The following is a 25909-nucleotide window of genomic DNA, read 5'->3' as shown; positions in this document are numbered from 1 at the left end:
TAAATCTTGCCCAACTGCTGTGCCACTTTACAGCCCCAGCGTCCAGGGTGATGGGACAGGAATTGCTCTGGATTCCTTTCAGGTCTGAAGAGCCTGTTCCTGGTGTCCAGCCCCTCATTCACTCTACGATGGGGGCAGAATAGGGCTGTGGAGTGAGGCTGCCTAGGTTCAGACCATGCTCCCCTCTTGACCTGCTTGAGTCTGTTTCCTCGCCTGTAAAATGGGCATGATGGGAGTGACCGCCTCGCAAGGTCATCGTGGGGCTTTATCAGTCCGTGGAAAGCGTGGAAGCACCCAGCCTGGCACTTGATAGATGCTGAGCCATGGTGACAGTGGCTCAGAGAGAGGAAGCTACCTAGTGACTCAGACTGAGCTGAGGCCAGCACTCAGGCTTCTGCCTTCCGGGAAGTCGCTTTCCCTGAAGCCAGCCTACCCCTGCAGATGGTCTGCCTTATGGGGCTCAGGGTCCCTTTGTTGGAGAATGTGGTCGAGGGGCTGAGTCCGAGTGTAGCTGTAAGGTAGCGTCTCCCTTTCCTCCCAGAACCATCCATTTTTCTGGAGTGCTGTTTCCACCAAAGGTGTCTCTCTGGCCTATTCCCTAGGGGTGATTCAGGGTATGTTCTGGTCCTAGGAATCTCCCTGGCTGGCCCTTGAGAAAATTTCATGGAGGGTTTCAATCTTGGAGGGAAAAGTGGGCTCCAAGGCTATATTAATTTTCTTTTTTTTTTTTAAGGGTTTTTTTTTTTTTTTGATGTGGACCATTTTTACAGTCTTTATTAAATTTGTTACAATATTGCTTCTGTTTTATGTTTTGGTTTTTTGGCCACAAGGCGTGTGGGATCTTAGCTCCCTGACCAGGGGTCCAACCCACACGCCCTGCATTGGAAGGCAAAGTCTTAACCATTGGACCGCCAGGGAAGTCCCAAGGCTATATTAATTTTCTATTGCTGTTGTAACAAATTGCCAGGGAAGTATTGGCTTAAAACAACCTGAATTTATTACCTTATAGTTCTGGAGGTCAGAAGTCTGAAAGTGGACCTTATGGGGCTAAAATCAAGGTGTTGACAGGGTTGTGTTCTTTGTAGAGGCTCCAGGGGTGAATCCGTACCTTGCCCTTTCCAGCTTCTAGAGGCCACCCACATTCCTTGGCTTGTGGCCCCCTTCTAGTAATGACATCATTCCAACCTCTGCTTCCATTGTCACACCTCCTTCTCCGACACTCACTCCACGGCTTCCTTCTTTTACTTATAAGGACCCTGTGGTTGCATTGGACCCACTTGGATAATCCAGGATAATCTACCCATCCCCAACTTATTAACCTAATCACATGTACAAAGTCCCTTCTGCTATGTGAAGTAATATATTCACAGATTCTAGGGATTAGGATGTGGTCATCATCGGGGGGCCATTATTCTGCCTACCACAGTGGCCAATTCTGGGGGCATCTCTGGATTAGTGGACCCCCAGGTACTGCTGGAATTGTACCACCAACCTCCACGATGGAGGAGAGGTCAGGGGAACCCAGATCTAATTATGGTGCAGTTGGGGAGGGGCCTAAGAGACCGTATCACCAGGTTCTCTGCGGTGGAGGCCCCTGAGGGGAAGCAGTGTACCCTGCTGCAATGTGACAAAGGTGTTCCACAACGTAAGCATCAGAGAATGTAGCCCCTGGCCTTCACTGATAGGTGTGGGCCTGCTGTGAGGCACAGGAAGCCAAGCAGCCCCATCCAAAAAGCGCCATCACTGCCATGTGTATATGTGTTTGTGTGTGTGGTTGGTCACTCATCTGCGTCTCTGCAGCAATACTCTTGGGAGGGGCCAAGGAACAACTCTTTAGAAAGGCTCTTTCTGTTCTTGTTCTAAGCAAAATAATTACACAAGTGACTAATTTTATCCCTAATCCCGTAATTACTTTATTATGTAACTGGTGAGAGGACTCCGAGCTGTGCCTATAGGGCCACTTTGGCTGCTGGCCAAGCTGGCCTGGTCCGGCAGCACGGAACCCCACCTTGCTTCTGCCCTGGGCCTTCCATGATGCCAGGGTTGCTGCTCTAGTTCCACTCTGGCTGAAGCCAGCTCTACTTTGGTATTTGGGGTCTAAAAGACCATCCTCCCTTTCCCCCAAATCCACACACAAACACAGCTGCCTGGAGAGTAAGAGCTTGTGCTTATGGAATTAAGTCCGTAGGAGTCAGGAGATCTGGGCTCTCATTCAGCGTTCTCATTAACTTGCTCCATGACCTTGAGCTAGTCATTTCCCTCTGCGTCTCGATTTATCTGTAAAATGGGGCCCTTGCCAGCTTTAACATTCCATGATTCCATGAGGGGAGCTGAGAGAGCAAGAGCTTTGAGACGGAGGTACCTTCTTGCTACCTGCTGGCAACATGCTCCAATCATAGCATTAAAGATCGCAGTACTGACAAGAGACATCATTTATTGAACAAGCACTGTACCAGGTCCTTTCTTAATATTTTTCTCATTCTATATTCAAATGACTGTACGAGGCAGGCTTTACAGAAGAGGAAATGGAAGCAATGATTTTATAGGGACTTACCCACCAGGAAGTGGCAGAGCTAGGACTGTAAGCTCTGCTCTTAGCTGCTGCCCTCCCATTCAGCTGGGAAGTGGTGGAGCGGGGGTTTGAACCCAGGTATGTCTGTCCCCAAAGTTCTTGCCTTTCCCATAAAGCCAACATCCCAGAGTTAGACTTATAGGGGTGACTAAACCTCTTGAAATTTGAATATTTAAACAAAGTTGACACAACAAAAAAATAGGGAAGGCAAAATAGGAAACTCCAGTAGACCAGGGAGACAGGCGCCTCAGGATTGTGTTCCAGCTTTGCCGCTGGCTCACATTATGGCCTCAAGCAGGTTCCCACTTATCTCCAGGCTTCAGTGTTCCCATCTGTATGACGAGGGGTGGAATTAGATGGTCTCCAGAGGCCTTCCTGGTGTTGAGGCTCTGCGACTGTAGGTCACCTGGTTCCGGAAGTTGCCGTGGGGTGGGGGTCAGCCCATGGTGTAGGCCAGCGGGTAGGTGAGTTGGCAGCCCTGGTAGTTTCTATTATGTCCAGTCCCGTGAGAACGGAGACTGCTCAGATTTCATCCCACTGGGCGTCTGCAGAGCCACTTAGGCAGGTCACGGAGTCAAGAACACAGTGGAGGAGGTCCTTTCCTGCTGCTCCTACATGGTTCCTGCCCAGCTTGGGCTCTTAGCGCTATCTGGGGTCTGGGTCTGGCCTCTGCATTGCTCCAAAGACTGCACTAGACTCAGCCAGGGACAGACAATGGCTGCAAGTCTGTGTGTGGTTTCTGTGGCGGGTGCCTAGAGGCCTAAGCATAATGAATAATAAAAGCTACTTTGTGTTTCTTAGGATGACCGCGTGCAAAGCACTTTTCTTGCGTTACTATGTTTGATTCTCTTAAAACCATATGACGTAGGTACTATGGTCATTCCCACTTAACAGTTAAGGAAACAGACACGCAGAAGGTTGAGTAATTTTCTCCACATCACACAGCTAGTGAAGGATAGAGTGGGATTCGGGATTCTGACTGTAGAACCCATGGTCTTGGTCTTATGTCCTGGTATCCCATGGGCTGAAGGAATGAGCATGAGGTTAGGTATCAGCTGGGTTTTAAATCCCTACTCTCTGTTCACCATCCATGTTTCCTTGGGTAAGTTACTTTATCTATCTGAATTTGCATTTCTTCCTCCATAAAACGTTAATACCTGCCTCTTAAGATTAAAGGTTACTGCGATGATGATGTAGGACAATGCCCAGCATGTGGTAGGTGGTCCGTAAAGGCCTTTTACCATTTGCCCCACTCTCTCCTTCCCACTTTCCTCTATTATACCAGAGGCTCTTGCCACCCTGGAGTGCTCCCCACATGTAGCACATAGCTCAAGGCCTTTGCACATGCTGCTCTGCTGCCTGGAAGTTGCCATCTCTACACGTTATTCCTTCCTTCAGTTCCTCTGGGCTTTGATCCTTCCCTGTTTCTCTGAGGATTCTGGGCAGCGGTAGAGGAATGAGGCTAGATTTTCCCACAGGCTTGTGCTTCAGTGATGACCAGAACCACCACGCGGTGGGGACAGAATTGAAGATAGAGAGCCGGCCCTGAGCATCCTGGAGGTGCAGGTCCCTACTGAAAATTCCTCCATTTATGCTCGACGGCTTTGCTAGGGTGTGCGTGCAAAGTGTGTGTTTCCTATTTGGGTCACCCCATTTCTGTATTACGATACTCTTCACTTTTTCAGTTCTTTCTCTAGCTTGGTCTCTTAGTCTTTTACTCTCTTTCTTGGTTTTCAGACTGGCACTTTTTGTTAAACATTTTTTATTGTGGTAAAATGCTCATAACTTAAAATTTACCATCTTAACCGTTTTTAAGAGTAGAGTTCAGCAGTGTTGGGTACGTTCATGTTGTTTTGCAGCCGTCATCACATCTCTCACCAGAACTTTTGTCCTGTAAAACTGAAACTCTCTACCCATCAAACAATAACTTTCTCTTCTTCTCTCCTCTCAGCTCCTGGTAACCACCATTCTACTTTCTGTATCTACGATTTTGACTACTCTACATATACCATACAAGTAGAATCATACAGTGTTTGTCCTTTGTGATTGGCTCATTTCACTTAACATAATGTCCTCAAGGTTCATCCATGTTGTAGCATGTGTCAGAATGTCCTTTTCTTTTCTTAAGGTCGAATATTCCATTGTATGTATATACTGCGTTTTGTTTATCCATTCATCTGTTGTCGGACACTTGTGTTGCTTCCACCTCTTGGCTATTATGAATAATACTATGAACAAGGATGTACAAACATCTCTTTGAGACCCTGCTTTCGATTCTTTTGGGTGAATTTACCCAGAAGTGGAATTGCTGGATTAGACGGTTAGCACTTACTTTGAAAGCCACTGTTTATTGTGTGCTTACTATGTGCCAGGAACTGGGTTAAGCACTTGACATGTCTTGCCTCATTCAGTGCCTACATTCACTCTGTATTGTGAATACAATACAGTGATAGAATTATCCGCAATTTGCAGCGGAGACAATAAAGGCTCAGAGAGGCCAAGTTATTTGCTCAGTCTCCTAGCTGGGCAGCACTGGAGCAGGGCTTGGAGCTCTGACCTGCCGCCAGTCCTTGACCATCGTGCTGTACTGCCTCCCAGTGGCGTCTTATTCTCCACCTGTCTGTCACATTTTCTGCCTCTGCTGTGTAGTTTCTCTCTGGTTCATGCTCACATTGTCATTCTCCTGCTTTGTGTGTGTTCACCCTCTCTGGAAACTTTGAGCAACTTGAGTAAAGCCCCTCTGATTGTTAGGAAGTTTTTGTGACTTGGAAACCTACAGAGAGAGGCCTGTAAATTGCTTTCTAATCATGGTTCTCTGTTTATAGCTGCCTCTCTCCCAGTGGCCTATGGGATCTCCTTCTGCGTCATGTGGTTGTGGATCCACAGAGAGCCTGCCTGGTAGGGTCAGTTCCCCCGGGGGCAGGGGCACTGTATCCCCCAAAGGGGCAGTGTGGGAAGGGAGAAGGCCCAGCCAGTCAGAGTGGGATTCTCCTGTCTCACTGGTTTCCTAGCAACAACACAGAGGAGGAGAATTTTATAGAAGGATGGAGGAAGAGAGGCTATGATGTGGGTTCCAGCACACTTGCCTTTTCCTGAACTTCAAAACAATCAGAGTGGACTTCCCTGGTGGTGCAGTGGCTAAGAATCCGCCTGCCAATGCAGGGCACATGGGTTCGAGCCCTGGTCCGGGAAGATCCCACATGCCGCAGAGCAACTAAGCCCATGCGCCACAACTACTGAGCTTGCGCTCTAGAGCCCGCGTGCCACAACTACTGAGCCTGCGTGCCACAGCTACTGAAGCCCGCGTGCCTAGAGCCTGTGCTCCGCAACAAGAGAAGCCACCGCAATGAGAAGCCAGCACACTGCAACGAGGAGTAGCCCCTGCTCACTACAACTAGAGAAAGCCCGCGCGCAGCAACGAAGACCCAATGCAGCCAAAAATAAATAAATAAATAAATTTATAAAATGGTATAGCCTGGTTAAAAAAAACAATCAGAGCAAAATATCCCCAAGTTTGGGTGATTTTACTGATTATCTAGTCCATCTAGACTTAAAATTTACATATTCATCATCCATCTTTCTATAGTCCTTTTAAAACTGTTTTATTATGGAAAATTTCAAACATGAAGAAGAGTACTAGAGAGAATATTATAATGAACTTCCATGAACCCATTGCTCAGCTTTGACAATTTTCAGTAAATAGTCACTGCTCATCTACCCAACAGTGTGGAATTGAAATAGTTTATTATTCACATTTCTAGCTCCATGCATCACACACAGTAGTTGCTCAGTAAATAAGTAAATGCTGGATGATTACAAATCCTTTCCCCTCTCTGGGTCTCAGTTTCCCTATCTGTGTGGTAAGAGGGTGGGACCAGATGATTTCTAAGATGCGGCGTGGTACGGTGGTCAGAGCATACGCTTTGGTGTTAGACACACTTGTTCAAATTTCGTTCATTCCTTAGCTGAGTGTCTTTAGGCAGATTACATCTCAGGTTCCTCATCTGTAAAATGGGGGTGCTAGCTCCTGCTTCTCAGGGGTGGTTTTGAGCACTGAATAAAGTAACTCTTTTGTGGCTAGTACTTATTACTGCTACTTTTAATATTAATATTCAGATGGGAAGATTCCATGTATTTCAAAAATGCAAAAGTAAATTGGAATTGACCAGAATTCAAACCCTAGGATTCAGCTTCTTTTTTTGTCCCAGTCAGCAGATAGTCAGGAGCTCAAGAAAAGGGCAGTACAGCCAGAGCCAGTGCCCCAAATGTGGAGCTGGGAGCAGGCCCAGAGTGGGGGCCATGCAGGCTGATGCCATCTCCTCCTCTCCCTGCCCCTACCACACATGGGTGCCACAACCCCTGTGAGAGGAGCCTGCTGGCTGCCCCCTCCCTCAGTGAGACAGGCCCAAGCTGGAGAGCACAGAGGTGGAGAGAGAGGCGCCACAGGATGTCTCGTTGCTAGGAGACCCGAGGAGGCAGCAAGGACCTGTTGCCAGAGCTGGAAGGGAATGATGGACTGGTGTGGAGATGCAGGGCATGTGGCCCCAGAGGGCTTTTGTGGGGTTCTGGGCAGGGGGTGGTGGTATAGCAACTGTGAGCTCAGCTGGGAGGAGGGGCTCTGTAGAATTCGGCTCCTTAGAAGTGGGCTCAGGGTAACCTGTTCAGTTCTTCCATTTAACTCCTTCTATGTCGAACTCAGACCTGCATTTGAATCCTGACTCACTCTGTGACCTTTGGCAAATGCTGTGCAGCTATACTTGCTGGGCCTCATCTGTACAATGGGTATAATAATGCCTGTCTCACAAACCTTTGGGAGGGTTCAGTGAAATGTGTATAATAAAGTGCTCTATGAAAAGGAAGACAATATAAATGTGAAGATTCACTACCACTCTTATCTTTATTATAATAATTATTATTTCTCTTACTGTAAAATGAGACACACTCTCTCTGGGATTGGACTCTCCCTGTCTGGATGAGATTCACGAACAGGGGGCCTTGGAGGAGGGGACTTCCCCTGTGGAGGCCTGTGTCAGGGGACTCTGGGGAATGGCTGGATGGGGCCCCCAGTTAGTGAAATCCCCGGGGGCAACTTGAGGAAGGCAGCAAAGTTCAAAGCCAGACGGAGACTTGATAAGAGTGGTGGCTGAAGGGGGGCGGGCTCTGCTGAGATTCCAGGAAGGGCTATGATTCTGGTTCAGGCCAGAACCTGTGAGTGAGGTGAGGGTTATGGGCCTTTCTTGTTGCCTCTCTCGTATAAATAATATATGTCCACACACATACACACAACAGAAAATAAACAATGAAATAAAACCAAACCCAAACAAGCACAAAAGAAATTCCGCTATCATAAAACAATCCCTGGGAACATTATGTTTTGAATATTTCCTTCCAAGTTTTCTTTTTTCTTTGTATGCATGCACATACTTTATAGAAATTGGGTCACATGTCCCATATGCTTTTAAAAACTCTGTATTATGTTATGAACATCATTACATAGAATCATATAGATCCATGACACTATATTTTAACAGCTATATAGTATTTCAGGATATGTGTTATCACTATTTATGTAAAATACCCACTATTTTTAGACGTTTATATTAATTCCAAATTTCCACTTCACTCTGGTATACAAGACTCCTGTATACAACAGACAAATGTTCTTATGGCTACATCTTGGAGTATATCCATTGGTCTCACAGATAAATTCATAGAAGAGGAATTTCTGGATGAAAAGGTATGCACATTTTTAAGGCTTATCATGCACTTTTGCAAAGTGCCCTCCAGAGGGGACTTCCCTGGCGGTCCAGTGGTTAGGACTCTGCACTCTCACTGCCAAGGGCCCCTTTCCTTCAGAAAGATGAAACCAGTTGATGGCTGCATTGACACTATCCAAGTCTGCCTGGTTAACTGGGTGCCCATTCATAACCAGATTGCAGTGGTGTGGGAGTGGGTGGCTTACAGATAGACTGGGGAGGGGAAGAGGTATCAACAGCCACTCTAAAAGGACTTGTGCAGAGAGAGGCCCCTGGTGGCCTGGTGGCATAGGCTGGGCTGGGCTGGGCTGGGCTGGGCTGGGAGAGGCTGTCGGTCTGGGTCGGCTGCACTGACTCAGGCTGGGCGTCTTGCCCCTGGTGTGATCCTGGGCTCATGCTGGTGTGATCAGCATGGTCACCAATCCAAGGCATTCGTTCCAGAAGCCAATGCAGCCTCTCTGGCCATGCTGACAGACGTGGACATTCGCGTAGTGGGTAGTGATTCATCGGAGCTGGTGGTGGCAGCGGGAGCTCTGACAGAGTGGAACTGCTCTCACCCGTCCTGTCACTCAGCCTCTAAAAATAGCCCTCACCTGTTCCAAGTGGCCGCACCACCAAGTATCTAGAGGTGCAGTCTCTTGGCTGTGGCTGTGCGAGGGAGGGCATGCGTGTGGCACTGTGTGTGTGTGTGTGTGTTTTGGGGGGTTGGAGGTGGCATCTTGCAGCGTCTTTAGTGATTGGCATCTGAGCCAAGGACTTGGGGTGGGGGAACAAGAGGCAGGCCAGACTCCTCCTCTTCTACCTTCTTGTGGTCGGGGACAATCTGTCTACTCTTTGGGAAGTGCCAGAGACAGCTGGTGGGGCAGGGGTGTCTTTCAGGACTATGTGCTCACTCTCTGCTGAGTCGGGGGGGGACAGTGTGGGGAGACTACCAAGGCCATATGACAAGGGCGGAGGTAGGCTCTTGGAGGGATGCATAGCATTTAGCCGATCAACAACTGAATCTTATGAAAGCCCATTTCACATCTCATCTTTCTGGTGAAATTTTTAACATAGGGTTCCTTTAAATTAGATACAAGTATAGCTGACTTCTTATCATGATGACTAGTGACCATCTAGCCAAGGTTTCTTAACCAAGTGTCCATGGACCCAAGGGGTGAGCTATGCATGGGTTTCATGCGGTTTCTTGATGCCTGAAATCATAATAAGGTGTGTGTGTGTGTGCACGCGCACGTGCATGTGTGTGTGTGTGTCTGGATGTGTGCCCATGTGCATTTTTCTGGGAGAAGCTCTGCAGTTTTTATCGCATTTTCCAAGGAAACCATGACCCATAAAAGGTTAAGAACACACTAGTCCAACACCCTCACATTAGAGGCAAGAAAATTGAATCCAAAGAGGAAAATGACTGCCCGAGATCTCACAGCCAAGATCAGAAACCAGGTTTATTGACACTGTCCTCCCTGGCTAGTTCCCCGAGTCAGGATTGAGCTACCTGCAGTAGACAGAACCCCAGGTACCATTTCCTATGCCCTTTTGGCTGGCGTGGATCCGAATGAACAGGCTTGAGGCTTTCAGTGGCAGCGGGCAGCTGGGTGCTCACCTCCAGACATCCTATTCCCAGGTGGTCTTGTAGGGGAAGACTCCTGGGGCATCTCCTGACCTGCTTCCTACCGGGACATCTTAGCTCAGGACATTAAATCTGCCCCTTTTGCCTTGACATTCTCCCCTGGTGGAAATGCTCCCTTGACACAGGAAGTGCCCCTGCCTTCCGGGAGAAGAACTGGCGCTCTGGGCCCGGAGAAAAGTAAATGGTGGGACGGGGAGTGGGCCTAGGAATATTGTATGATGGACAGGCAGGTAGAGACAGATGCTGGTCCATTGTCTGTGGGAGGAATTCAACTTTGTACCATAGGAGTATAGATGAAGTGGCCCATGAGGACTAAAAATAATTAACATTCATTGAGCACTTCCTATAGGCCAGGCACTCTTCTCAGACAAGTACATGTATTAACTCCTTTAATCCTTATAAGACTGAGGCACAAAGGAATTAAGCACAGCTAGTAAACAGCTGAGCCAAGACACGCAAGACATGGAGGCAGGTGTTCTGACTCCAGGTTGTAGAGTCTGGAACCAGAGTGGGCTCCTAGCCTCTATGCCGGGAGCACGCATCAGAATCAGGAGAGGGCTGATAAAAGCACAGGCTGCTGCTCTGAACCCCCAGTTTCTGACTTAGTAGATCTGGGATAGGGCCCGAGGATTTGCATACCAAGAAGTTCCTGGGTGATGCTGCTGTTCCAGGGACCACACTTTGAGAACCATGGCTCTCTGCTTTCCTGCTTCCTGATAGGAAGAGAGGAACCCAGGGAATAGACGTGGTTATTGATCTCACCTGGATTATTGCAATGCCTGCCCTGGGTCCAGGCCTCTCTTACCTCCAGGTACCTACCCTTTACCTGGGACAAATTAGTCTTCCTAAAGCCCAGCTCCGATCATGTCGCACCTCTGCTCAAAGTCTTCTGGATTCTCTGCTGTGTGTACCGGCGCTGTCCAGTAGAACTGTCTTTGGTGATGGAGATGTTCTACATCTGCACTGTCCAATATGGTAACCATCAACCACACGTGGCTATGACTTTTACATTTTATCCCATTTTAATTAATTTAAATGTAAATAGTCACGTGTGGCTACTTGCTGGACAGTGCAGGAAACCCTTGGTGTGCCATTTGAGGCTCCCATTGGCACTATATGCCATTCCAGCCCCAGCCTCAACCTTTGGCATCCTTGGTTCTGGGTCATTCAAGGCCAGTTTCCTGGGAATTCCCTGGCAGTCCAGTGGTTAGGACTTGGCGCTTTCACTGCCAGGGCCTGAGTTCAATCCCTGGTTGGAGAACTAAGATCCCGCAAGCCACGAGGTGTGGCCAAAAAAAAAAAAAAGGCCAGTTTCCTGAGTCTACCCTGTACTTCCCAACCCTGTGCCTCGTTTTATGCTACCTCCTCCATCTAGACTGTCCTTCTGGTCTGCCTTTAATGCTCAACCTAAATGCTACCTCTGCCTTGAAACTTTCTTTGACACCTGCTCCTCTCTCATTTCTTTCTCCTCTGAACTCCCAAAACATTTTTTCCCTTTCTGACAACCTTTAGTATTTTAACCTTCTATTGCGGTTGGCTGATATTGGTGTTTCCTCTCTTTCCTTAAACTTTCAGCTTCCGGAGAACGTGACCGTGTTTTCTAGCGAGCCCGCGCCCCCGACACAGGTCCCTCCAGGCACACAGAGGCACTCAATAAATCCCACAAACCTTTGCCCTGGTGCCTTGGGGAAACAGAGACGGATAACGTGCCCTTCCTGTCTTCAAGCTGCCACAGGCTCTCATGAGAGTCTGATTTGTGCCCAGAGAACCACTGAAGCCAATGGTTATTTTGGGCAGGAAGATAAAAGCCACAGAGGGCCCAGTTGGCCAGGAGAGTCCGGCAAGAGCCGCCCAAGCAGAAGGCTGGGTTTACATACACAGACGACTTCTCTGCCCAGCCTGGCCTGGTACGAGGAAATGGGAACATCCAGACGTGGCTGCCTGGCCATCTCATGAAGCTGGGGATTAACAGTGATGCAGCGGCTGGTCTAGCTGTCTGGGGCAGATGGGTGGATGAGGAGAGGATTGCAAAAACTGCAGAGCAGTACCAGCTTCTGGAAGTTGAATATTGGCTAGGTGGCACCTGGGCTGGGAATGTAAGTGCAAGAAAATGTTTGTAGTCTGAGCAGCGGACAGACAGCAGGTGAAATTTTGCTGGTCTGGCTTGGGGGTTTATGAGTTCTTTAGGACAGTCCCTATTGAAATGGAAAGATGGATGAAAAGAAAAAAAACAAAACCCAGCTTTCTAGCTTCAGACTCTAATACTAAGAGTATTTCACACCCCCAAAGTCTCTAGCATAGATTCATCTCTGGGACAAAAACATTAAAAAAAAAAAACCTTATTGAAGTTATAATATAAATGCAGAAAAGTACACAGATCATAAGTTTACTCATATTTATGTAACTACTTCCCAGACAGGAACTAAAACATGGCCAGCATCTTTAGAGTAAATTTGTGTTAAATCAAATGTATGCAGGATTAATGGTGGACAAACAAGCTCTCGAGTCAGGCAAACCTAGAATTGAATCCTGGCCCCCTACCTACTAGCAGTGTGACTTTGGACTAGTGGCTTACCTGCTGTGAGCTTCATTTCCTCCCCTGTAAAATCAAGGTGGAATATATAATCTCTGCCTTACAGAGAAGTACGAAATTAAAAACTGAAAATGTACGCATATTGCTAGACACAGTGCCAGCACGTAGAGGAGTCCCAAAGGCTCTCTGCGATGCTGATGTTGATTGATGGTGTCGCTGCAGCATCTTCTGGCACAGGGGACCACAGACAAACACACATAGCCTTTCTCCTGTTGCCTCCCACTGCTCCCAGCCTCAGTGTGATCCTCTCCAAGGTCTCTTCTGACTGCAAGAAATCTGTGATGCTGTGATGATGCAAACCTCAGCTGACACTTCAGGCACCCGATGGGAGGCTGGGTGGATGTCTGAATCCAGTGGGAACGTGGCCAGATCTTTTATGTTCAGGCCCCAGGAGTATGGCTCCCAGACATCTTAGGGGAGGGCTGATTTCCCAGGGACAGCAGGAGCATGGAGATCCATTAAGAAATGTAGCCGAGGTGGAGTCTGGGTCAGCAGGACTCAGCAGGGTCCTGGCATCCGGGGTGAACTCCTGACTCGGGCTTGCTCCCTGGCCTCTGGCTCTGAGAGTGCAGATGTGTCCCAAGGGACATACACCATGCACATATTTTGAGCTGGGCACTGAGGGGAGAAATTCACACATCCCAGGGCTAGAGGGCAGAGTGTAGGAGGGAGGGGAGAGGCCAAGAGGTTCCTCCTAGCTGGGAGGGGTTATTGTAAAGAGGAGGGGATCAGGAAGGACTTCCTGGAGGATGGCTGAAAGAATGACCGTGGGAAAGGGAAAGAGGGTCTCCCAGGGAGAGAAAAGAACCCCTGCAAAAGCAGAGAGGCCGTGCCAGCACCGCCATGCCCTGGGGGCCCAGAACCATTCAGTTTGACTGAGCTTCCCCGCAGGGACCCTGAGGATGAGGCTGAAGAGGCAGGTGAGGCCAGGCTGTGAAGGACTGCAGAGTCAGGCGGAGAGATTTGAGTTGCTTCATCAGAGAATGTGTGGCCACTGAAGGTTCTTCCCGCGAGGGAGCAGAGCGGGACCAGCTCCTCAGAATATGCACAGTCATCCGACCCACATTGTTTTTGGCCAAAGATAGTGGCCAAGTGTTCAAGCCACTAGAGTGGGCTGTGAGAGCCTCTGGGATGCGCAGCCCTGTGCAGGGGCCTGGCTGTGGGGGAAGTGCAAGGAGAGGGGGAGGGGGAGGAGCGATGGAAAGGAAGGGACAGGCAAGGTTCCCACCTTTGACAAATTCAGTCCTGTTGGAGAGGTCAGAGAGCCTCATCACAACTGAACCCCAAATTCAGAAGTAGAGACAAGAGATGTGTGGCCCAGCAGGCTAGAGAAGGGACAGACTGGGTGGCAGAGGCATGGAGGGTGAACTTCCTGGAGGAGAGGTGACCTTTGGAGGCTTTGGAGGGACTGAGGGTACCGCAGGGGCCTGCTAAGCCCTTCCTGGGTATTCTCTCATGTCATGGGAGCTTGAAGAGGTGGTGCTGATATTACCCCCATTGTACAGAGGTGGGAACTGAGGCTCAGAGAGGTTTAGGCCCTGCCCAAGGTCACACAGCTCCTGTACTATTTGTTTTTTGTTTTTTTTTTTAATTTTATTTATTTATTTATTTATTTATGGCTGTGTTGGGTCTTCGTTTCTGTGTGAGGGCTTTCTCTAGTTGCGGCAAGTGGGGACCACTCTTCATCGCGGTGCGCAGGCCTCTCACTATCGTGGCCTCTCCCGTTGCGGAGCACAGGCTCCAGACACGCAGGCTCAGCAATTGTGGCTCACGGGCTTAGTTGCTCCGCGGCATGTGGGATCTTCCCAGACCAGGGCTGGAACCCATGTCCCCTGCATTGGCAGGCAGACTCTCAACCACTGCGCCACCAGGGAAGCCCTCCTGTACTATTAATGTAACTCCCCTGTCCTTGCCCCTGACCCCCACCCCGGAGGTAACCACTGCCCCCAGGCTCTTCACCACACTAAGGATGGAAAAGTGCTTCGTGCTTTGTGACCCTCTGTGCAGCTTCATCATCATTCCAGGCCAGAGTATGACCGAAGGCAGGAGTGTGTAGTTCCCACGGTCTGGGCTGGAAGGTTTGAGAGGATGGCGAGGTCCCTGGGGACTGTAGTGCTTTGGGAGGCTTCTTGGAGGAGACTGAAGGAGAGGCGGTAGGGGCAGCTGGAGCCGGGAGGTCCCTGTCAGGTGGGCATGGCTGCCCATCCCTCCACCTGCTCCCTACACCCGGACACAGCTGCCCTGCAGGGCCTTCCAGAGAGCACCAAGGATCAGTGAGAACAGCCTTGTCAGGCAGAACTTCCCAGGCCCGTAGATCACGCTGATCTGGAAAGTTTGGCTCTGGTAACTTCCTCCACGAGCTGGCCCAGCTCTCAGCTCCTGGGGCTGCAGCACAGCCCACCCAGGCCTGGCCGCCCTCTGGGACCAGAGCCAGAGGCCCTGCAGCTCTCTTGCCCTGGCATACCTTCCTCCCCATGACCTTGCCTTTAACCCAGTTCAGTTTAGGTGTCCCCTCCTGCAGGAACCCTTTTCTGAGCCCCACGGGCTGGGCTAGGACCTCAGAGAATCTAAACCTGTGCTGACCAAAAGAAATATGTGAGCCGCACATGCGAGCCACATGTGTGATTTTAAATTTTCTGGTAGCCACGTGAAAAAAAAAAAAAGCCAAAAGAAACAGATAAAATTATTCTAATGATATATTTTATTAAACCTAATACATCCAAAATATTATAATTGCAATACAAAAGTTATTGAGATACAGTACAGTTCTTTTATTAAATCTTCAAAATCTAGGGACTTCCCTGGCGGTTCAGTGGTTAAGACTCCGAGCTTCCACTGCAGGGGGTGATAAGGGTTGAAGCTCAGCGCTTGACATCAGACAGATCTGGCAGTCACATCCTGGCCCTGCCATTTATTAGCTGGGTGAACTTTGGGAAGTCGTTAACCCCAAGCCTCAGTGACTCCAGCTATGAAAGGAGTTAATAATTTCCATGCCAGAGAATTGTTATAAGGATTAAACAAATGTGTCACTGGTGCCAGGCACAGAGCTAGTACTCAGAAAGTGGTGGTGATTCATCTTACTGTACCCTCTGACGTGCAGGTTTGTGTGCCTTTGTCCTCCACTGGACTGACGGTGAATTCAAGGACAGAGGCTACCCAATTCCTCTTGCCTTCCCCAGGCTCAGTGTGCACGTCACTGATTGCTGAATGAAAGAGTAAATCCTTGCACTATGAGTGCTTGCCACCCCACCCTGCCGACCCAGGAATCAAGGGGCCCCTGGTGTCTGGGAGTCGTGAGACCATTGACTACCTGGGGTAACCTTGGCAAGGTGCTGCTTTGCTCTGGGCCTTGGTTTCCTTATCTGAATGATAAAAGGGGAGGGGTGGGAGGGGCCTGCCGGAGTATTTTGTTTGGTCTCTGCCCCACCAGTGGCCTTGGGGGACTGTAGCGGACACCATGAGTTTTGCCTTCCCAGCCAAGGGAGAGAGCATCACTTCCATCCTATTCCTGGCTTTCCTGTATCCTAGCACTTTTGCGCCATCAAGTACCCTCCAGTTAAAATTTAAGAAGAAAGACTTTCTCCTGCTTCCCAGGCAGACCCGAGAGGGGATGAGGGGTCCTGTCCTTTCTCTTCTGCCAGCGTCTGCTAACCCATCACAGCAACTCAGCGACAGAAGTAGGGCAGGAAGAATTTCTCCCACTTTATAGGTGAGAAAACTGAAGCTCAGAGAGGTCAAATCATCTACCCAAGTAACATAGAAAGAAGTGGCAGAGCCAGGGCTGGAAGCCGAATTCAGAAGAGCCCCTCTTTACGGGGGGTGGGGTGGAGGCTCCTCATCCTTCACCTGGGGCCCTAGCATTTCTCCATGGGGGCATTCACAAGATGTGGTTCTGGGTTGGTCCTGTGCCTCAGTTTCCCTGCCCTGGGAATGAAGGCAGCCAAGTATCTGGGGTAGTGATTTCAACTGATGCCTACAGGGGGCCGTGTGTTCTTCAGAGAGTTCCCCCACCCCACCCCACCCCCGCCCCACCACAATCAGATTTCTCTGGACAATGTTATTGTGGGGTGAAGTGGAAGATGTCTGGTCCAGACAGTCAGTGTTATAGTGCAAGTGTGACCTTGGACAAGTCACTCACCGCTCTGGACCTCAGACTGCCTGTTTATAAAATGGCGGGGGGGGGGGTGACAGTATGTCACAAGATGTGAGGATGGAACATGAAAGTACTTTGCAAACTAGAAAGTGCTAATAGAAATGTTAGCCAATAATAATAATAGAAAGAGAAATAATGATAACAGTAAAAGAAGCCCAGTTTTCTGTGTGGTCCCACTGACCTGAAGGGAATTGGGCCCTTCGGCTATAAAACCAGAACGATGGCTGGGAATGTTCTGCCTTGGTTTTTGGAATGTAGCCTGGATTCTTCTGGGAAAGTGAGAGGCTCCATCTAGCTGAGGAGGGTGGGAAAGTGGTCCTGCCCCAGGGGAGGGAGGGGAAGGCTCCTGCCTGGGTAAAGAAAGGAAGGGGAGGACGGTTGAAGGAAGGAGAGTTGAACTAGGAGGAATGGAGGGCTCTGGCTTGGCAGCTCTGTCCTGCCCACAGGAACCCAGGGTTGGGAAAGGCAGCAAGCAGAGGAGGCTAAGAATCAACTTGGAATAAAAATACTTGAAGCAGGCAGTCAGAAATCTCTTAGCAGATGTGTGTATGAAACAATAAGTTCATCTGGTGTAACTCCTAAGTTTTACTGGTCCTTTCACTCATTCATTTGAATAAATGTGTGGTGAATTGAATTCAAGCAGAGCACCCCAGAGTGGCAAAGTGACTTGCCCAAGGCCATACTCCTGAGGGCCTGGGGAGTTCCTGGGAAGAACTGAATTTTGGAAGCTGGGGAACGAAAAGTCCAAAGGCAAAGGAGAACATCTACAAGGAAGTCCGCCCAGCAGGACTCTGGTCCTTCTGGGAATTGGCCCTGTGCTGGTTTGTCCGTCTTCCTGTCTCCTGTCTGGAGGGAGGGCATGTTCTCTAGGACTGGGAGGATCTGGTTTCCTTTGGCTCTCTGCTCTCTGACCACTCCTGAGCCTAGTGGGCAGCAGAGAGAGTGAAGGCACCGGAAGCTGTGTCTTGGGAACATCTGGTGAAGGAGTGCGTGACGTTTAACTTGGAGAAGAGAAGGCTTGATTTGGGGGTGGGGAGAAGGGACATGGTTGCTATCTTGGGTTCTCTGAGGGGCGCTGGGGAGAGGGCATAGCCTTGTTCTGTGGAGGCCCTAGGGTTGGTACTAGGATCTGGGGTGGAAGGTCACTGTGATGTAGCATCCACCTTGGGAGAGAGGAGTGGAGGGAGGGGGCTGCCTGTTGCTGGAGTGTGGGAGTTCAGATGGATACTGGTGAGGTGGACACTAAGGGACACAGCCCAGTGGTGAGGCTGACACTGAAGGAAATGCAGCCTGCCATGGGGAGGGGGTGGTGGTGCGGATGGCTTGGTTCACACCTGGGTGGCGTCCCAGCTTTGGGCCTCTGTGATTTCCAGTGTGGTGGATTCTGCAGTGCCTAGAACAGTGGCCGGCACATAGTAGGTCCTCAGGAATGATTTGAAGAAGGAAAGAATAGATGTGTATGCCTGGGATGGTGGCAGTGCTGGCTAGGGAGTAGGGGTCATGTGGGCTGCAAATGTGGACCCATGGGCAGAAATCTTTGGGGATCATGTTGTGGGTTACACAACCATCTTTCAGGACTTCCCCACAAACTGGGACCCGGAGAGATAGGTACATCCACCCTTTCTTTCACTGTTGGCAAAGTGAGGCCCAGAGCAGGAAAGCAGCGTGCCCAGAGGTACTGGTTGACCCATGACAGAGCTGGACTAGAAGCCAGGCCGTTGGAGGTCCTCGCTGTGGATCTCCTGAGTTGGTCTGGAGGGCTTTCTGAGACAGCACTGCTGGAGAGGAGCAGGGCTTCACTTGGTTTTGAGCCAGGACCTCAGTGCCACAGGCCAGCTGGCCACCCCCCAACCCCACCTTCCTGGAGCCTGGATGCACACCTGGCACATCCAGAAACATCTGTACACAGGCCCACTCCCCACTGTTACGCTTATGGTCATTGTCACCGAAGCACATATGAACAAATGCACACATACACACGCGGGATCCCAGGAGACATTTGCATGACCTCCTCCCCGGTGGGGGAGGAGCGCTGAGTCCCAGGGAAGTTCTGACCCGAGCTCTGAGCTGCCGGGGAGGTGAAGGTATTCGGCTGGGCTTGGTGGGCTGAGGCTGAGTCAGCCCTTCTGAGTCAGGGATCCTCTCCTCTTCCTCTCCCCTCCGCCCCCCCCTCCCCCGCCGAGCCCCCAACAGGGGTTGGCCCGAGCGGGGACAGGGGCTGTCCAAGGCCAGGGTGGGGTCAGCGGAGGCGCCGGACTTGGCTGCCGATGCACAGTCCCGCGGTGGTCCGGTAACTGCCGCTGTGGCAGCGCCCGGGAGGAGGTGGCCTGGGAGCCTGAGAGAGAGGGAGAGGGAGACCGGCAGGGAGGAGGCGGAGGCAGGGGCAGGGCCGCCGCGAGGGAGCAGGCAGGCGCGCGGCGGCTGCCCCAGGGCTGGGCGCAGAGGCCGGGCGGGGGCGGGGACTGGCCGCGCGACGGGCGCCAGGCCCGGGGCTGTAGGCACGGTGCCCAGCCCCCGGCGCACGCCGAGCCGCCGCCGCCGCTGCTGCAGTCGGCATCCATCAGCGGGCGGGGGTGTCGCGGACCAGGCTGCTCCGCAGAGCCCAACGCGGCCCGTCGCGCCCGCCCCGCCCCGCGGCCTGCCGGCCCGCAGGAGCCGAGGGGGCGCCCCCCGCCCAGCCTGCCCGAGATGGGGACCCCCAGGCCCAGGTAGGCACGTGCGGGGGATCAGGTGGCACGGGGGGCTAGGGGCTCGGTACCCGGAGGCCCAGCCTCCAGCCCTGGGGGAGGTCGGGACCGACCGGCAGGAACTGAGTTTGCAGGCTCTTGGCCCTCCGGCCAGTGCGGGGGAGGTCCTTGCAGTTCCTCCCTACCTCCCAGGTCTGCAGCCTCCCAGAGGCCTGGAGAGAGAGGTGGGCAGGCGAGGGGGCTGACGCTTGCTGTAGGGATGAACGATTGTGCTGGGTGCTGGGCTGGCCCGCTCCGTTCTCCGAGACCACTCCTGCCGCCTCCGTGGAGGCCGAGAGCGCTCTGGATATCTCCGTCCAGGCTTCCGATGCTGCAGGACAGTCTCTTGGCTGAAGATTGGGATGCTGGGGAGCTCTCGCCCTCACCTTCACCCTCTGGTTACAGTCTTTTCCCCACTCGGGGCTCACTTCCCATCCCACCTCCCTTCCGAGTCTCCCAAAGCTGGGGGGATAGAACTTAGCCCTAGGACCACTGAGGTTCTGGCCTGGTGTTGTCCTGACCAGAGGCTTCCCCTACCCGTTAGAGGGAGAGGACTTGTGGGTCCCAGTTGTGTCTGGCACCTTCACACTTGGGGACATCCAAGGGCCCAAGAGGCTGGGATCTTGGGGGCAGGCATGGTTGTGGTGGCGAGTGACTGCAGCCACCGGGGTACTTACCAGATGCTAAGGCCACTGTCTGGCAGAGCTATGGCTGGGGGTGGTCCATGGGGACCGTAGGAGGCTGGACAAGGACGAGGAAGGAGTACTGAGGATACTGGTCTCCTTTGTGGCACCGGCCGTGGTCCTTGCTTCCCAGCTCCCACCCCCACCCCCTCCCACTCCAGAGCTCTGAGAACGCATTGGTGAGGGAGAGACACTGCCATGCGTTCCTGCCTTCACTTCTGGATCCTCATATCGCCTCCTCTGCACCCAGAGGTGGGAGTGTAAGAGGGCCGGGTTTAGGACCTCTCTGAGGCCCTGTGGGGTTCAGCTGCTCCATCTCTCTGCCACCTCCCAGCATTAGGAGTCTTCCAGATTCAGTAGCAGCTGGGCCAGGTTGAGAGCTAGGGACGCGAATGATGCCCTCAGAAGCTCCTGGAAGAATCGGTGCTGTCTGTCCCGGACAAGGGTGTGGAGAAGAGAGGCGACTGTGTGCCCGCCTGCCCACCCATTCCTCCATATGGAGCCTGCGGCAGTGGCGGCCTGTGCCAGCCTCCTCTCTGAGCCACTGTGGCCCAGGGAGGCTCTGCCAACTCCGTGCAGAGATGAAGCTGGCTTCTGCTGACCAGTCTGAGGTCATGCCTGCCTGCTGACCCCATGTACCAGATTTGTGTGTGTGCACATGGTTCCTTGAGGGGCCCCTCAAGGCAGTCCTGGAGGAGATCAGTGCAGGGGGCATTATTCCTATTAAACCCTTCCTGGGCCACATGGCCGTTCCCTGGGCCCAGTTCTGTGAGCTTCATGGAAGACTGCTTCCCAGAACCAGCATGAGTGGAATGCTTGGTCCTGTAGTCCTCACTCAGTAAATATTGAAACGTTGAATGAGGCCTAGAGAGGAAGAATGACTTGTCCAAGGTCACAGGCAACTGGGTGAGAGAGCCAGCACTAATGTACCCAGCTCTTCTAACTGGTTTGGGGTTCTTGCAGCCCAAATGCCTGCTTCTCTGCTGCCGCGGCTGTTCCATACACAGGACTCTGATGGACTGGGCATTATAGCCTGGAGCCTGAGTCTACCTCTTAGGAGGGGCCTTACATTGGTCTCCCAGCCCTTGCCCCCAAAAGGTGAGAAGGAAAGGTCAGGCTGCCTCACAGATAATGGGCCAGGGCTGAGGCATAGGTGGCTGGTAGCCCTGGTCCCTCTTGGGAGTATCCAGAGCCAAGAGGATGCTGGTGCCCAGGCAAGTTCTGGGCCTGAGCGTGCGGGGGCAGTAGAGAGGGTCTCCTGACTAGGCTGGCTGAGGTAGGAGGTGCCTCTGTGTTCGCTCCAGCATGGGTGTCCTTGTGAGCCTCTTGGACTTCTGTGTCCCCATTTATAAAAAAAAGGATAATAATCTTTATCTGGAGTAATACCAATGATTACACAATCAGAGTGAGGACATTTACTGAGCACTTACTGTATGCCATGCACTGGGATGGTAAGTGCTTTGCATTATCTCACAGCAACGCTGACAAGTAGGTGCTATTATTATCTTCTTTTTACAGATGAGTAACTAAGGCTCAGAGAGATCGTGTTACCTGCCTGAGGTTACACAGCTGGAAAGTGTGTGGTTGAGTCCAGAACCCCTCTCTCTACCATGGCATTGTACCTGGGGCAGTGTCTGGGAATACCAGGTTGGTGTCCAGCAGAGCCAGACACCTGATGTGCCAGGGCTGGTCCAGGTGGAGAGGTCTACATGTTGGATCTTGCGAGGCAAGGGCGGCTCTGTGGCCCGAGTGCTCCTGTGGTCCTGAGGGGTAGGGGCAGAGAGGTACTGGCTGGGAGCCTGAGAGAGGGGTTGGCTGTGGCTTTCTGCTTCCCGGCCAGGATCCCCTGGAAGTGGGGAATGCTCTGGACTCCCTGCTCCCATTGGCTATGAGGGAAGACCGGTTGGCTCTGAGGCCGGTTGGCCCTGACACTCACCCCTGCCACATTTGATAGGAACCCAATGACCAGAAAATACAAGGGAGGGAATGCAGGGGCACCAGCTAGGACTGTGAAGAGGAGGCCCTGAGGGGAGGGGACGGGAGCGTGGGTGGGCGGGTGGGGGTGGGAGCACGCTGGAACCGCTTCCTTTGTGGGTGGGAGGCTTGTGGGTAAGAATAGTAGCAGCCAACATTTATCGAGCACTTACTACATGCCAGGTACCTGCTTTAAGGGCTTAACTCACACAATCTTCACAAAACCCTTTGAGGTAGGAATTCTTCTTCCTCCCATTTTACAGATTGAGGGAACTGAGGCTTAGCAAAGAAAAGACAGTTGCTCAAGGTCACACAGCTCGGTCGTTGGGGAGCCAGGATTCAAATCTAGGCAGTGTGAGTCAGAGCCACATTCCTGATGGCAATGCGAGCCGCCCACAGTTTCTTCTCAGAGGTCATACTCAGTTTTGTTCAATTTGAAAAATATTCCCTGAGTACCTCCTGCAGGTCGTATATGTCCTCTGGGGAAGCATCCTCTCCTCAAGGGTCGCCCAGTCTAGCCTAGAGAGACACGGACATGACACAGGGGAGGTAAAGGAGGTGCTATGGCCTATGTCAGCGTGGATTCCTATTCTGGTGATCAGCGGAGGCTTCAAGGAGATTGGGGCCTTTGTGCTGAGCACCAAAGGCCAAGTGGAATTTTGATAGCTGTGGGGGTAAGGGCACCCACTCCCCTGGATCAGAGGGGAGGGAAATAGGGGCGTCTTTGAAGAACGGGCAGTCTGGTGTGCATGCAGCAGATGGTGCAGGGAGCTGGGGGTGCTGGGAGGTGACTCAGAGAGTCAGCTTGTGTTTGGGTCTTTGTCAAAGCTCTGGAATCCGCCGGACCTGAGCTCTAGTCCCAGCTCCACTGTGTACTAGCCACGTGCCCTCAGGCTATCACTTAGCTGATCTGAGCCTTGGCTTCCTCATCTGTCAAATGTGGACAAACACACCTATCTGACTGAGACCACGTTAGGGTTGTTATGTAAAGGACCTAGAGCAGTGCTGGCACACCACAGGGGCTCAGCTAACATCAGTTCCCACCCCCTTTAGTCTCTCTCAAATGTCAGACTAAGGTGTTTCCACTTGACAAGGAGCCTGGAGGCTGCCAGAACCTTTGCGGGTGTTTGGTCTGCACGGGGCACGCGTTTGGGGCATGACAGAACCGTGTCTGGGAAGGTCCCTTTGGCAACTGTAAGGACCATAAGGAACGGGTGGGCTCGGCCTTGCAGGAAAAACATCTGCACTGTGGACCTTGAGGGCTGGCGAGGAAGGAAGGTGGAAACTGCACTGAGATGTCCCCTGGAGTGGTTGGGGGAGGAGCAGCTTGGGGTGGGGGGGCGTGCATTTGGTTTGCAGCCTCATGAGTTTAAGATGAAGGACTGGTCTCCCTTCAGTCATTCCGAAGGTTGTGCAGCGTCTTTGTGCATCTGGTTTTTTTTTTTTTTTTTTTGCATAATTTCCTTTGGATGAATCCCCATCAGACTTCTCCCATAATAGTAGCAAATTGGGACTAAGTGCCCGACAATAGGAAGATGATTGAGAACGTTTGGGAACATCCAGTGGATAAAATAATATGCAGCCGTGAACAGCCACAGAAATACTTATACTTTTTCATTCTATATGCTGACATCTTTCCGTGTCAGTGTATATGAAATCCATCTCAAAAATGTTCACAATAGATATGTAATACTTTTGTAATTCATTTTTCTTTTTTTAAAATTAATTAATTAATTTATTTATTTTTGGCTGTGTTGGGTCTTCATTGCTTCACGCAGGCTCTCCCCAGTTGCGGCGAGCGGGGGCCACTCTTCTTTGCAGTGTGCGGGCTTCTCATTGCGGTGGCTTCTCTTGTTGCGGAGCTCGGGCTCTAGGCCTGAGGGCTTCAGTATTTGTGGCACGTGGGCTCAGTAGTTGTGGCTCGTGGGCTCAGTTGTTGTGGCTTGCGGGCTCTAGAGCGCAGGCTCAGTAGTTGTGGTGTACGGGCTTAGTTGCTCCGCGGCATGTGAGATCCTCCTGGACCAGGGCTCGAACCCCTGTCCCCTGCATTGGCAGGCGGATGTCTAACCATTGCACCACCAGGGAAGCCCCTGTAATTCATTTTTCAATGGATAAATCCTAGTTCATTTGGCCATCAACAGGGGGTTGATGGACATGTAAAGTTGTTTCCAATTTTACTCTATTCTAAAAAACGCTGACAATGAACTTTCCTAGTGTTTAAACAAAATCAAGTGAGAGAGATTCAGAAACTGCGAGATCACGAAGCGTTGCCAGGGAAGGTCTGCTGCTTCTCCTGACTTCTTTCCCCTCCTTGCCTCCCTTCTCAGCGGAGCCCGGAACCCGAGGGGGCAAGGACACTGCTCCCAAGCCCATGTTTGTAACTTCAGTTCCGTGCTCCCTCTCACCAACTGCTGATTGGTGAGGTCCAAGGGAATGATGATAATAAACGCATCCTTTAGATTGTAAAGCACCCTGCATGTGGGAGGGGTTGATACTGCTGTCATTATTTCTACATCCAGAGCAACGGTAGCTTTGGTTACGTGGTTGACAGCAAGTCGGAGGTGGTGGGATGTAGCAGGATCGAGGGGGAAGAGCATGGGGCTGTGAGTCAGCAGACCTGGGTCCAAGTCCCGGCTCTACTCAAGCTGAGTAGCTGTGTGACCTTGGCCAGCTGAGCCTGCCTGGGGAATAAACCTACCTATCTCGTGTGACCCTTGTGGAGCTCAAAGGAGACGAAGCCTGGAAGGCAGCTAGCTCATTGTCCGGCTCTCAGAGGATGTCCCGCCAGAGGGAGGTCTCTGTCTGCCTTTGCAGTCGTCAGTGTGGTCCAAGCGGGAGGCACTTCTCCTTTCTGATGCTGTTACTCTGCAGTTCTGGGCAAGTCACGTGGTCCCCGGCCTACAACTGCACATCAGTCTGTGGCTCCGCGGTGGCACGTGAAACCTTTGGGCGAGAAGCCAGTGCTGACGGGTGGCAGCCTCTTCACACTGCTTGGTTTTATTTAATGCGGTGCCCATGGGTACCGCAGGCCTCTGACAAATTGCCGTCTCCCCACTGCCGTGTACGGACCTGAGCAGCAGTGGGAATGACTGCAGGCCCAGCTCCTGTTTCCACCCCTCTGACTCCATTAGGGGCCCGGCTGGGAGGGCGGCACAGTCCCCCTCCTCCCTCCTCACAGGCGGTCATTTCATTCATGTCCACCTGGAGATTGTCACTCAAGGAAGTGAATGTTCCGTACTGGGGAGATCCCGATGGCAAGTAACATCATCCCCAGAGGGGAAGAATAGCAGGCTCTCTCTCTCTCTCGCTCACGGCGTTTTTTCTTCTAATTCTTTTCTTCTTCTTTTCTGACTCCTCTAAGTAATACATGCTCATAGTAGAAAAATTGTGTAACCCAGAGAACCCCCTTTAAAAAGCCAAAAAAATTCCTGCTCTAAGGGAATGGTATTGTTAACATTTGAGCCTTTAGACTCAGAACTCAAGATGAGAATTTCTAATATTTCTTGAGCACTAACTGTGGGTTTTGGCATGTAAGTGCTTTACGGGCATGGTCCGATTCTGTTTTCATAGTAAACCTGTGAAGTGGGTAAGATTATCTTCGTGATTTTACAGATGAAGACACTGAGTCACAGCGAAGTTAAGGGAGTGTTCAAGGTCTCCAGTCTACTAGTTTATCCTTAACCACTAGACTAGACTGCCTCTTCCCAATTTCTCCTCCCCTCCCTCTCTAATTCGTATATCTATTTAGGGTCAGGTAGTGTATCAGTCAGATTCTGGCAGAAAACAGAATTCCACTCAGATGCTTCAACTTGGAGAAGTTAATAA

At 51.4% G+C, this 25909-nt stretch overlaps 1 protein-coding gene across 9 annotated transcripts in view; it reads left to right on the top strand.

Moving 5' to 3' along the window:
• The first annotated feature begins 19134 nt into the window (after window positions 1-19134).
• Window positions 19135-25909, top strand: part of EPB41L1 (erythrocyte membrane protein band 4.1 like 1) — a 70126-nt gene continuing 63351 nt past the window's right edge. For 7 of the 9 annotated variants that reach the window (XM_068525108.1, XM_068525107.1, XM_068525104.1 and 4 more), the window contains exons 1-2: window positions 19149-19409; window positions 21629-21757. In XM_068525108.1, coding sequence (XP_068381209.1) covers window positions 21721-21757 — 37 coding nt within the window. In that variant the 5' untranslated portion in view covers window positions 19149-19409; window positions 21629-21720. Of the gene's footprint in view, window positions 19410-21628; window positions 21758-25909 lie in introns of all 9 variants that reach the window. The other 2 variants (XM_068525103.1, XM_068525100.1) reach the window with 2 other exon arrangements.

Source organism: Eschrichtius robustus, chromosome 16 (assembly GCF_028021215.1).
Source record: "Eschrichtius robustus isolate mEscRob2 chromosome 16, mEscRob2.pri, whole genome shotgun sequence".
Taxonomy (NCBI): domain Eukaryota; kingdom Metazoa; phylum Chordata; class Mammalia; order Artiodactyla; family Eschrichtiidae; genus Eschrichtius; species Eschrichtius robustus.
Note: the sequence above shows the minus strand (reverse complement) of the source record. Positions and strands in the feature narration are given on the sequence as shown.